General features: G+C 34.9%; 1 protein-coding gene across 1 annotated transcript in view; it reads right to left on the bottom strand.

Moving 5' to 3' along the window:
- Positions 1–14,066, bottom strand: part of FAF1 (Fas associated factor 1) — a 174,106-nt gene that overhangs the window by 82,071 nt on the left and 77,969 nt on the right. Inside the window, exon 8 of the mRNA XM_005151116.3 lies at positions 3,365–3,451. Within this exon, the coding sequence (XP_005151173.2) occupies positions 3,365–3,451 (87 nt within the window). The remainder of the gene's footprint in view (positions 1–3,364; positions 3,452–14,066) is intronic.

Here is a 14,066-nt window from a genome sequence, read left to right as displayed (position 1 = left end):
ATCCTAAACCTCATATCTTTTAAATGCAGAAATATATTCCATTTTGGCAAGCTTGCTGTCATTACTTACGAAGCAGGGATTTCTAATTCCTATGCTGAAATGGCTTAGAACAATGAACCAATGAGGAAAAAAGTTGTAGCTTAAATACTGAGAACAAAAGCAGCACAAAAGCAACCTCCCTCCTCCTCCTTTGCATATAGAGTGTTGCTGTTCTATGCTATGAAAAATCACTCGAAACATCAGGGACAAAAACTCATCCTATGGAAATAAACCAAAAACCAGTGACCTCATAGGGGAAAAAAAGTTTTACTTCAAACAGAAATGTGTAAAACTAACACCCAAAAGGTTATCTGTACTTCTACAAATTAAATCAGAATGTTTTCATGCAAAAACTGCAACAAAACACCCCCGACGACTGATCTCAGATTTAGGGTTTTTTTTAAGTGAACACATATTTGAAGATGGCTCATTCCACTTAGCAATAGCAGTAATTCCAAGTTCAAGTTTAGAAGTTCAGTCGATATAGCAAAGAGAAATGGGATACATTTCAGAAACTTTAGTAAATTACTCTGGCTTAGTTCTCATTTTACAAGCTCAGTAATGTTGAGGTTGTTCCAAAATCCAAAATCAAAATTGAGTACAAACTTTGAATCTATTTAAATCAAATTATAATTATTTCTTTTCTGGGGTAATTTTCAAGACTTCATTATATCAGTTGATGATATATATCCTAAAATACATAAATTAAGCCTTTAATATAATCAGCGTTTTACTTATGTAAACTTGTTAAAAAAGAATGACTTAAAACTCATCCATTTACTTTGAACTTTAATGCGCAGAACCGATATAATTTGCGGTGTTAAAACTATCGAGGCACAATAAAAGCTAAAAATATGTCCTTGCAAATGGCGAAATTAATTTCCATAGAGTACATATGCCTTGTTTCCCACAGTCAAACTGTCACAGCATGAAAACATTCTCTCCTGCGTGTGGAGGTTTTGATACCCATTTCCCCGGTGAAAGTGTGCAAAAGGATCTGAAAGAGTTATCGACAATTCATACAGTATCCCATATTTCATTAGATAGTACACGCAGAGAACATATCTTGACTCTGAAGGGAGATGAGGCAACAGTGTTTTAAATGACTATTGACTCCACTAAATTTCCTGATAATGTCAGAAGACTGTAGTCTGTCAGGTTCATAAGAGACTCGGGATGATACAGGAATCCAATTATGTGAAGTCTATTTAGTTGTCCTGTTTGCTAAGCCAAAGGTTAACGAGAACTGCACTGCAAAAACCTCCTGTGGTATTACAAAGTATTTCTTATGCTGCATAACATGTAAATGAAAAAGTATTTTAATCAAGTCTTTCTTTAACTCTTTAATTGCAATGGAGCACTATACAATGCAGCAAATCAGAAACTCATGATGGAAGAAGTCTGCCACTCAACTTAAGACATCGTGACTAATTATTAAAGCAATTATTACTGAATATTTCTTATTTGCAATGGAAAAAGATGCTCAGGTCACAGAACCATAGGTAGTCATTGCTAACATTAAATCTGCATAAATAGTAAGCTATGGCCTCTAATTTTAGAGAGAAATTAATTATGTTTTTGTTGCTAACACATTCAAATCTGTTTACACAGCTGACAAGTCTGAGCTCCACCAGACTCGAGCAGTGAGCTTTGGAGCAGATGACTCAACATTCACCAATTTCATTAAAGATGAATAGGGGAAAAATTCACCTGCAACAATGTCACTTGTAAAAACAGACTTAAAACAGATTTATGAGTTTTACATATGTGAGGTGTCCTATTCAGAAGAAAGGGAGGGGAGAATAAGGGAAAACCTAACAGCTGTGGGAAAACAGATTAGAAGTGTTGAGTTTCCAATTCTTTTTTGAGCTAATGTAAACTAATAAAACATTAAAATGGATCCACATTCCAAAGACTGTAATTACTGCATGACACCATGCTGTTAGTTCAGATCCTGCATATTAACTTAGATATGCTCCTGAATACATGGACATAGATTTACCCACCTCTCTCAAACTTAACTACTGTTTCTGCAAACACTACCACAGACGTACTTCACAAGTATACTAGAAATTCAAACAGACTTTGGTTTTTCTTGTTTTATTTTCTTTGTTCAGGTTGTTGGGGTGCTTTGATTAGCATAAATACTTTCCCCAGAGCAATACAAGAGAGTAATTCTGCCTTTACAATTAAAGAATAGAAATGCACAGGAAAGTAATGCATTAAGGATAATGGTAATACTAGCGAAAGCAAAGCCAGTTCTGCTTTCACTTTGTAGATTTGCAGGTTCAACTGCTAGTTTACATGAATGTTGTAAAAGTAGAAAAGCTTTATTTTTCTGCATTTTTCTTCAGGTCAGAAAATATACACACAACATAACTGCATCATTATTTCAGCCTTTTAGGGGCTGCTTTGTTTTGTTGTGCTGCTTGTTTTGTTTTTCTGTTTTATTAAAGGTGGACCTCTCTAGCTGGTATTGGGAACATACTACTAGAAGAAAATTATCTGAGCAAAACTGAAAGATGTGCTGTAAGACACACTGTGGGGACAACCATGCAAGGAAGCAACTCTAATATTTAATGGATTTCTGCAGTTAAATTCTACAATTTCATGAATTTGCAAACAATTCACAGTTAGCTGGTTCTGTCAACAAGGGTTCATATTGATCTCAGCTAACATTTGCCTGCATTTTTAAGGAGCGGCAACTCTAAAACTTGCAACATGTTTGAGAACTGGATACGTATCGTATTGTATTCATATTATTTACTATTTCAAAACATAATCTTGCAAACATCCACAGACTCTAACTGCTCCAGCAAGAACCAAAGCAGATACTTGAAAAGCAAGGGAAGCTCTCCACTGATTTTAACAGGAACACCTCCTGCTTCAAGCCAGATACGGGTTTAAGTAGTTTACTGGTGAACTAAGGAAAATACCTAACATGCACTCCCATGGCTTTTTTTCAGTTCAATCACTGCAATAGACTTCTTCAACTTCCAAATTGTTGTGCAGCCTTGCTTCAGTCTAGGAAGATATCACAGAATCATAGAATGGTTTGGTTTGGAAAGGACCTTAAAGCTCATCCAGTTGCAACCCCCCACCATGAGCAGGGGCATCTTCCACTAGACCAGGCTGCTCCAATCCAGTCCAACCTGGCCTTGAACACTGCCAGGGATGGGGCAGCCACAGCTTCTCTGAGCAACCTCCCTGACTCACCACCCTTACAATAAACACTTCTTCTTGTCAAAAACACACACTGAATTAGATACACATGAATAATTTCCATGTGCTTCAGTAATCCAATACTTTAACCAAAGCTACTTACCGAGTCGTCTGTGGCAGAAGGCGGCCACCCTTCCCATAACTGGTGACGGACAGGGATACTAGTTAGGTCATAGACATTCCGCTTTACCTGGTAAAAGAATTAAAAACTTTAAAAATCGGACCTTGCTCTAACAAAAGCAATACAGGCAAACTGCATTATTTTCATCATAATCCCATTATTTTTGTGTGTTTTGTTTTGTTTTCTAATTATTGTAAAATAGGTTCCTCCCAACGCTCACAGGTTTTCACACAGTACTGGCAAAAGCAATTAAATGATGTTAAAGAAAAAAAAATTAAACATAAAATATTCATAATGATTCATTATTACTTCAGCATCATAAATACGTAAAAGAACTCATAATACAAACTTTCACTGTAAAAAGTATTGCGAAGTAATGAAACAGGAGGAAAGCAGAAGGTAGTAAAAATCTTCACACAGTTCGCTAGTTTTTTACATCTAACACAATGAGAAATGCACCTAATTTTTGCAAAAGTTCCTTAAATGGGACCCAGAAATAAAGGTGAGTCTATTGAACATGAAAATATGAATTAAGAAGCACATTTCCAATGAAGACAACATGTTTCAAACATTTATTAACAAAATGCAAACAAACTAACATTTACATCAACCCTTTTCTTGTGCTATTAAAAGCTGATACTATTAATCATCTTTAAGTGATGGTTGTCAGGAGGAAGGGAGGGGGAAAAGAAGAAAGAGTTAGAAATTTTGAATACAGGAATAATGATGCAAAACAAAAGAGTTACATAACTCTTTCCACAAAAAAAACATTAACAGGGATAAAAAAGCTGGCATCTTTTATGATGCCATGGGTTTGTGATAAGCAATTATTTACATTACAAAAAGATGTCTTTTTGTACTTGGGCTGGAGACTGATACCTCAGATTCTGAATAATATCTTATACCTGAATGTCAAGACCACACAAGCAACCAGCCCATGTAAATATTGCCCAGCTGGACCAGAACTGTAAACAACAAACCACTGAAAGAGAGCAATGTTGGTTTCTGGTTTGTCTTTCATAAAGCTATACAGGAATACAAGGTCTTCCTATACCTTTACAGGTCTGCTTCCAAGTACAGATCTCAACAACCTGTATTACATCCAGAAAAGCATTCTCAAACTAATACAAGTGAGGTTTGATACACATTACTAATATTTTACATGGCCATTGGCTAGATAGAATAGCTGAGGAACTCAAAGTTATGTATCCCACTCCCAGCTCTAAGAGGGCTGTACAGTCTAATGCCAACACACACAAGAACCAAGTCTCTGATACATTAACCAAAAGTTATTAAGGCAGATGGGTAAGATGAACTTTAAGAAAACGTCACATCTACACAAAGTACAGGACTCTCACTGTATTTCCAATTCTCAGATCATCCATTCAATTATTGTTGCTCATTCTCACTACTTACAGTAGTAGTATTTCATCCTGTTAAAGTGCTCCCTAGTAAAAACTGTAAAGAATTGTCTCACATTTAGGGATAGTTTTACATATATGCTAGGTGAATAATAATTTCAATATTATCAGTTTAAAGCTTTAGAAACATAAAAATCTGCACAGATGAGTGAAAAAACAATTGCTTCAGTTTATTACTCAAGAGTAAAATACATTACTTCTAACACTTGAGTCTACATCTCAATAAGGATTAAAGTCTGACCATGTGAGTTCTTTATCCAGACATTTCAGTATCATGACATATATCTGGGTTGCTTTTTTAGCTCAGCTTTACATTCATTGTATATGTTAGAGTCATTAAGATGTGTCTCCTTTTATTTATTGTTTTAAACTGATAAATTATATATACACCAAATAACCACTATGTTAACACTGCTTTTGTTCATGAGTTTTTGCAGTAACTGGTAACTAGGATGCAGTTGAAAAAATTACAACCATATTTTAATTTAACAAAATAAACCAACAAACGTATTTTAGACATAGGATACTGAAATATTTATTAGCAATTAAGATGGACTTTATATCAGTGCTTCCTCATGTGTAAGTATGTTTCATGCTTTAAAAAATACATATATATCACTTATCAAAAACATCTTAATTTCAAATACACGGGTATGGCAAATCCTTAGATATTCGCACATATGTGTACACACACATGCACCTGTGAAAAATGGTATAATGGAAGACTATACCCTATAGTACTTGATATATGTACTGCTTCTTAACAAGAAGGTGGCCTGCTGTGCGGTATTTGTTTCACAGTAGTGTCAAGGTAAAGAGATGTCATTACTCTGAACTGACCCCACAACAGCCCATCAAGATGTAACAATACTGATCTCTGATCACAAAAATACGGTTGTAACTATTTTAGTTTTCTCTCATTAAAAACCAGGATAAACTGTCCCTGTGAGATAACTGCTCTCCAGTCATACCCCAAAAAGTCTTATTAATATTAATTTCACAACATAAAACTCTCAAATGAGCTACATTCAAAGAACCATTGAAACTTGGGTACAGAAATGTGGGATCAACAGAACTACATAATATTGCTTTCAAAAAGCCCTATGAAGTAAAAATAAATAACTCAGAAGTCACATTCCACAAATTCCCTTTTAAGTCCCAAGTACAACAGAAAGGCATTATGAAAAAAACAGTATTTCCCTTCTTTCATTAACTCATCTGTAACTGCACTGAATTCAATAACATTCCTCTGCTATTCTAAGCTTGAAAGGCATGCTCGGGGTAAAGTGTTATGTTGGTATAAAGCACAATGCCAGACTGATGTGCTGGACAAAAGTGATCAAAGTTGAAGTAATTTTAGCCAACGCACAAGTATTCTGCTGCATTGTTCTACCAGAATGACATCTGTTGAGCAACTCGTTGCAGAATAAACTAGTTGTTACAGGCAGGCCCGGTTGGGTAGGGGACCATGTAAGACTTATTAGGGTAATGTTTGATTAAACAAACTGTTGGAGTTAAGATCATAACTCGATTTGGAATTCATGCCAAAGTAGTCCTCTTTCAAACAACAAGCCATAATCAATTATTTAAGATAAAATAAGCTTGCTTTTAAATAGTGATTTAATTTTAGGTTCTTTTGATAATTAGAATAGTATTTCAAAAGCAGACTGCAAAACGTTTTAGAGACTAGGAATATTTGCCAATCGAGCCCAGGAAACCCCTTTTCTCCATGAAGTGACTTAATTTCAGTTTAAAATTAAGAATTCTGTAAGGAGGAAAAAAATCTGTATAAAACAGAATCATAAGCTGCTTCTTTATTAGGCCAGTGAAATACAAACCCACACTTATATTCTCCACGCAACTGAAAGTTAGTATAGTAAATACATGAAGTCTGTGTTAAAAGTTTTTATTTATAAATTCACATGACATGAATAGAAGGACCGAAATCTGTTAAAAATCTGTATAAAAGAGAACTCTAACTTCTAGTGCCATCCACTGAACTACATTTATTGGCAAACTTCGTGGTCCCCCACCTTTGATCGGTCTGAAATACGAATTGGTGGTATTGTTTTTGTGCAGCCCACAATTTCTTTTCATAATGTTCAGATGCCATGGTGACTGGCACATTACTATGGCAGCCACCCTTGGGATTATAATCTCAATAATATATGAGATCATTTAAAAACAAAGTAAAGGCACATCTATTTGGTTCCACAACTCAGCTGTGAACAGTATCAATGCCACCATTTAAAACAAATACCCCATATATTCCAGATGCAATTTTACTCGGGAAATTACATATGATTCCTGCAGAATGCCCTGCCTTGCAGCTATAAATCAGTGCTGGAGAAGCACATGAAGTTTTACCTTAACTCCCTTCTACTATTTAGAAGGGAGTTAAAATATCAAACAACTCAATATTTCAAGAAAACCTATACATCAAAGTAGCCAACACACCAAGAAAACTTCAGAGATACAGGCAGAGTCTCATTTTCTTATCTTTCACTGGCTTTTTTTTAAGCAGATGAGTATGTTGCTCTAAAAGTAAGGTTAAACAGAGAAGATACATTTTGTTTGTAGATATGAAATTAATCCAACATTCAAAGCCCTTCCACATCCAAGAAAAATGAAGTAAAATGCATCACAGGGTAAGAAATCTCCACCAGGTAATGGGATGATGACAACCTTCCAGCAGTCTCACTTAGGAGGAAGTAGTTATTTTCTATCTCTGAATTAGAAAAATCTGAAATCTACTGTAAAAAAAATATCTAACACCTACCAAATTGTTAAAATATAAATTTATGCTGAATCATCAAAGAACTGTCATGCCTGAATCTGTACCTTTGAATCACAACAAATGACAACAAAGTTTAACAGTAGTTTCCCTCAGGCTGTTTTCCGCTTATACAGGTACAAAGTTAAATGAAATAATGTAGATAATGAACTTTTGTTAGTCTTATTATTAAATATAATTTATGCAAAGCTGTAAATTGGCTGAGATGCTAAAGACTGTTCCAGGCACATAGGCAGCATGAAAGACAGTGCAAAAATGAGTGCATGAAAGGCAGACAAAAGGAGCAATAAAGTCAGAGGACTGTGAGGAATGTGGAATGCGAGTTGGGGGATGCAGGGAAATGAGATCAGATGCAGACAGAGCAAGGTTGCATGGGGCACTGATGGTAAAGTGAGAATCTTGACTTTGACATTGTAACAGAGAAGAAGCTAAGCCAAGTAAGCAAAATTTTCCAGGGGACAGCAATGATATGGATGGGGCAAATATAGAAAGAAATGTGAAGTAAGCGGAAGCATTTTGGTGGAGAAAGATGGAAAGAAAGGAGGGAAAACCAGCTAAAGCAATAGTCTTCAAGCCTTAACATCTCTGCCAGACATAATTCCACTGACAGATAGCAAAGGGCATTGGGAATCTGGCAGTAATACATTGGAAGCAGAGACAGACTCTACCAAGTTTCTAAGCATAGGGAAGTGACAAAGTAATGTATTTGAAAAGATAAAATTATCAATAGTTATGAACAAAAAGATGTGCCAGATAAAAGGGCAATTTCAGTTAGCTATGGATCACCAAGAACTATTAAAAAGAAAGAGATGTAAAACTAGAAAGAATTTCTGATTCAGCATCTCTGCCACAACCCATTGCAATAGATTTGGTCCACAGTAATAATAAAGACACAGGACAGAAATGGAAGAAGCTAGGAGAGAAAATGAAAATAAGTGATCCATATGTAAAATCTTCCCATAGCAGAGAGATAGTATTTTGGATTTTATCAGGAAAATGCCACCAGCAGTCAATGAGAAACTGAACTTCTTAACTTCAAAATATGGCATGTGCAGTAATTTCTAGCCAGCAACTCACAAGTAGGATATATCCATATACAGCAAGTAACGTAATGTATGAACCACAACTAGCATTAGCACCCAAACCAGAACTCTCAGGTTACTTTACACAAGATTCATTTGATGGGAATGGTGTATGTCTGCTCCACAAAAAATTTTGTTTGCCTCTGTATTTCCAAAACACAGTAAACTACAGTAAAAAATACAGAACAAAGGTTATTTAAAAGAGCAGATTTTAATTTTAGTGTAGGCTCTACTTTATAAACAATAATGCAATTCTAAAGACACCAAATGATAACTAGCCTCTCTTTCTAGCAGCTGACTGAAGTCTGAATTATGGAATACTTTCAATTAGTGAATTGAGATGTCACAATCGGGCTATTTTTAAATAACGGCATCTGCTTCTCAAGACTTTCATACCAAATTCTCCAAGGAAGACCCACTGTGCTAAGATAACTATTTACATTTGTACATATATTCAATTCACCCTATTGTAATCTAATGGAAAATACACACTTCCAACCTAAATACTTAAAATTGATACTGAATGCAAAAGAACTCTCTCCTGTCCAACCTTGCCAGCCAAAAATCAGCTGTGATTCAGCACTTCTATGAAATACACAAAAACTCAAATGTATGTTTTACTGTAACACATTCTCCAATTAATTTTTTATTTCATAGTTCTTCCTTTAAATCACTATTTTTTGCTTTTTAATACCCCTGAGAAGATTCTGGTCTGCATCATTTATTTATCCATTTATTTATCTGGTCTCATTTACGAAGTTTTCCCTTTTAAAAGGCTAAAGCTTTGAATGGCTTTTAATACACATGTTTAAATAAATGCTTAATACAGAATAAAAATGCATTAAATTCTAACATAATTGGTTTTAATTCAATGTCTGAAAACACATTCCTTGCTTATTCTGTCACAAGTAAAACCGAAACAAATAAATCCACCAAAACTTGCATAACTTCCTAAGATAGTATTCTTTTTTCTCTAAGTTTAATTTTTAAAATTAAAAATAATGTGCAATTTCACACCTTCCTAAAGGACCCTGAATGCCCACTGTACGCCAGCCACATACAAAGCAGAATTCATCAGCAAGTTATAACACGAAAAAACATCAGTAGAAGATTTTCTCCTAAGTTTTCGTGTACAACCTTCTTGCAATGAAACACAATTTATGTACAGAAAAGCCACTAACCACCCAACTTTCGTTTTACAGTGTATGGAACAGTGTTTGAACCAAAATAAACCCAGTTTAAGCTTCTATTAAAAATGGGTTATATTGTACTGTACTACTCAGTAAACATTGTGCCAGTATCTTCATTAGAAAGCTCATTGAATTCATCACTTAAGGATTCAAATTAACTTAGCTTTGGAAAATGATGTCTGTTTTTTGTGACATTTTGCTGGTAAGAGTTCAAACAAAGATGATTAAGTCACATTAAACACTAAGCAAAACCCAGCAAATACATTTTTTGATGTTTCCAACTCTTTAATTTCAGTATCTAGAAAAGAGATTGAAGTACATGGTTTTGCCTCTCGCTGTTGGAAAGATAGAGTTAGATCTTCATATATCTAGGGATTAAAATGAATACTTTAACATAATCCACATTATTGCCAATTTGTGATGAGGCAAGAAGAAACAGCTACCTGCTAAGAAAGATTAAGTGGCTGAATAAATGCAAAGTTAATGTATTATTTTGTTATTATGCATTTTTAAATTGGGGAGGGAGGAAAATTTTCAGGAGAAAGAATCCATAAACAGACAAAATTTAACAGAGATGATTCATCATAATAATTTTAGTAAAAACCATCTCATTTACAAAAATACGATCTTAGATACAAGGTCAGACTCACCAGTACCACTTCCAAAAAGACATACAGATTCTTTACTCCCCACCTAAGCAATTACAGCCTCATTCCCCCAAATTCATATCCATTATAGTGAGTCACCAAACAAAATCCAAACGAAAAATGTTAATTCCATTTTACTTATGTAAGTTCTGAAGGACTACACATAGTCCTAGCTACTTCTGGGAAATGCTACTGGCATACTTTAAATGTCCAGAATTCAAAACACAAACTGCTTGGGGGGTTCTTTCCTAAGTTGGTTGGCTATGTTCTGTCTACTTCTACAGCTGAGAGAAAGACACCTTTAGAGACTCTACCTACTCACTTTATAACCTCATTGAGCAACTATATTTCTAAGCTGTAACACTTGTTCAAATAATACCAAAATTTTTAACTGGAATTAGTTACCAAGCCCATCTAGTTTATTAATCGCTAGATGATTTAAAAATTCATTAAATGTAATGACATCTACAACTCATTATGTTTTGTAAAGAAGCATCTGGCAGTTTCCTTTCAGCAACAGAAATAACACTGTGAATAAACTACATTCAGAAATTCCACAATTATTAATATTTCATTATTCGCTATTTCATTCATTTTAAACCACTTTTAAACCAACCCTTCTTGGATGTCATTTGGACTTTTTTAGTGGGTCTGTGCCAAGTTAGTACCTTACTACAACCTACAACAAAAAAATGGTTCACTGGATAATACTAGTATATTTTTGTGCAAATTTTTGAAACAGAAAATAAAAGCAAAATTTCAACTAAGCTTTACTGAACCTTTTGACATGTGAACTTATGATTACCTCATGTCATATATCTATACCCACAAAAGCATCTGAGAAGATGGATGTTCCAAGTACAGGAGATGACTCCTCAAAGATTTAGCAAGACTTTTTCCTAAGCTCAGCTCCCTGCCCAGACAAGGTTTGAGGTTTGATAATAAATCTGAACTCCCTTCAAGTTACCAGATACTACTTTTTGCCACGGCTTTGGAGGTGGCCTTTACCTGGGCTGCGGCAAGTGGTCAATGTTAAGTATATTCACTACATTATATTACTCATTATATTAAAATTCTACCTAGAACTGTTTCATTACCTTTCTTTTACTTTTGAGTGCCTCAGTTTTCTGCCACCACACATGCACATTTTAATTCTGTGGAATAAAGAAACCTCTTTGCTGATCTCCAGCCTTAAATACTCTGAATTAACTACCTTCTAGAGGAGTGTTACTGCTAAATACAAGTTCCAATCTTCTGAGCTTGATGCAGAAGTTACCGGTTGCTGCTATATGGCCTGCACTGTGGAAAGGTTCAGACTACGTAATTATTATTATTCATTGCTTGTAGTGCCTAGGAGACCTAATTGTGATAATCCCCTCTGAACTTAAAACCGCATGACCCTTTGAATTTTTTAATAGAAGGTTAAAAGAAGAAACAAATTCCTATAGAGGAAGAAGGGAAAACACATTCTTAAGAAATTGAAGCAAGAGACACGAGTATTAAAAAAAAAATAAAGGAAAAAAAAGGGTGGGGAGAAGAAAAAAAAATCATTTTAGCAGCACACAAGCTATGAGGTTGAAATAGGGTATAGAAGAATTAGAGTGTGAGCTAGCTGTGACATTAGAGATTGAAAGGAAGATGTGATTAGGGTTAAAAGAGATCAAACAACAAAGACTTACTGCCAAAACAATTTTATGAATTTACTTGAAAATGCCTTAAAAGACTCCTACTAACAAAATAAAACTGATGACACTACTTGAAGTTTTTTGTTTGTTTGTTCTACATATAGTGCACTGACACAGAAAAGATACATTTTGAAGTCCTAGTTTGTTTTTCCATTCAGTAGGAATGGTCATTTAGGACAATATACTTAACACTAACCTAAATGAAAAAGCAGTGCTCTGTGGAAACTTTTAGCTGACCTTTAAGCACATTAGAAAAGACAACAGGCAACTGCTACTGAGACATCTGTCACCAGATCACTATCAAGATGCAACCATCCTTTTGACAACACACTCAATTGCAACATAAAGGGTAAATACAGTTTCTAACATTGTTCCCCCAAGGAAGGGTTTATATTTGCTGCAAAAATCAAGAAAATTACCAAACCAGATTGTTAATGCCACCATCCCAATTCCAGCTGCTTTAGGCCCTAAAATGTTCATATATTGCCAAACAATGGGTATTTTGTTTCCACTAAAAATTAACATTTTAAGACCCCTTTAAAAATAATGGGACAAACTTTGGAGGCCAATACTCATGCAAGATCCTGCATCTGGCAGAAAAAGTAAGACCTCAATTATGCTATAGAAATGTTATTTTAGTTACCACCTTCTGGAGGATTTCTGAGTGCTTCACAAAGCAGGGTAGGAAAATTATGTGAAGTCCAGAGGGTTATTTTGTACACTGCTGCAGCAGCGTATGAGGCTGTAACAAAGCTGAAGCTAGACAGATATAACAAACAATATGTAAACTGAATAAGGGTATCTTTGGGAAGAAACCATGAAATACTGATAAGAAAGCACTGCATATTAGAAAAGCACAACTGTTAAGATCAGTTCTCTGATCTTTGGAGCTAAAAAAGCCATATGAAAACCACTAGCTAGAACAGCTGGTCTATGAAATGCAACAGAAGACTGCACCAGGGTAACAGTTTGTATCTGGGCTAACCAGATGAGAGAGATCATCACTATTCTGATTCCATGATTCTAACAAGCAATTTCATATGGATTGCTACTTAGCAGACTTAATAGGTAATCCTAATACATTAATCTCAGTGATTAAATCAGTAACTTGGAGAAAAATATGCATTGACTTTTACTGATCATGAAGTTAAGGAATGACCAAGAGCAATAACTTTGATCCAAGCTATTTAAAACTGGCATGAAAACACAACTACTAAATACACTCTGTGCTTCCCAACATCTCTCAGACTTCTCAGAAGCTCCTGTCAATACTGGTGATATAGGAACAATGGTTGGGAAGCAAGAAAAAAAATCTACAGTTACACAGGTTTGATCCTACTTTGTTCTTATCACATGCATATATTCAGATCACTGCACAAGCAAGTGTAATTTTACAGTTCCCATCTTTCAATCTGTTCTTCCTTTGTCAGGAATAAGTGTGTGAACTCTTCACCAAGACTTCATACCAAGTCTGTATTGGCTGTTTCATTTCATTTTGAAGGAACTACTTGTCCTAAGGAGTTATAGCATAGTGAATATTTTGGATATAGTCAGATTCCTAGTCATAAGGACCTTAAAGATTATTTCTAGGATTTGAATTATCACTAGAAGTAAAAGAGAGAGTTGATGTGACTCTTGCAGTGGAAAGCAGATCTGTTATATTTTCATGACTGTCATGATCTGAACAAAACACAAATTTGGACAAATTTATTTGAAGAAAACCACCCTCATCTTCATTTGAAAAGAAACTGGTTTGTAACAGCCTTAAGCATGGCAAAAATATATATTGGTCTTTCATCACTTCCCTACTTAAGCATTTTCACGGGTTTCAGAAGTAATCAGTCATATCAATGAATGATTAAATA

This window comes from Melopsittacus undulatus, chromosome 6 (assembly GCF_012275295.1).
Source record: "Melopsittacus undulatus isolate bMelUnd1 chromosome 6, bMelUnd1.mat.Z, whole genome shotgun sequence".
Lineage (NCBI taxonomy): Eukaryota > Metazoa > Chordata > Aves > Psittaciformes > Psittaculidae > Melopsittacus > Melopsittacus undulatus.
Note: the sequence above shows the minus strand (reverse complement) of the source record. Positions and strands in the feature narration are given on the sequence as shown.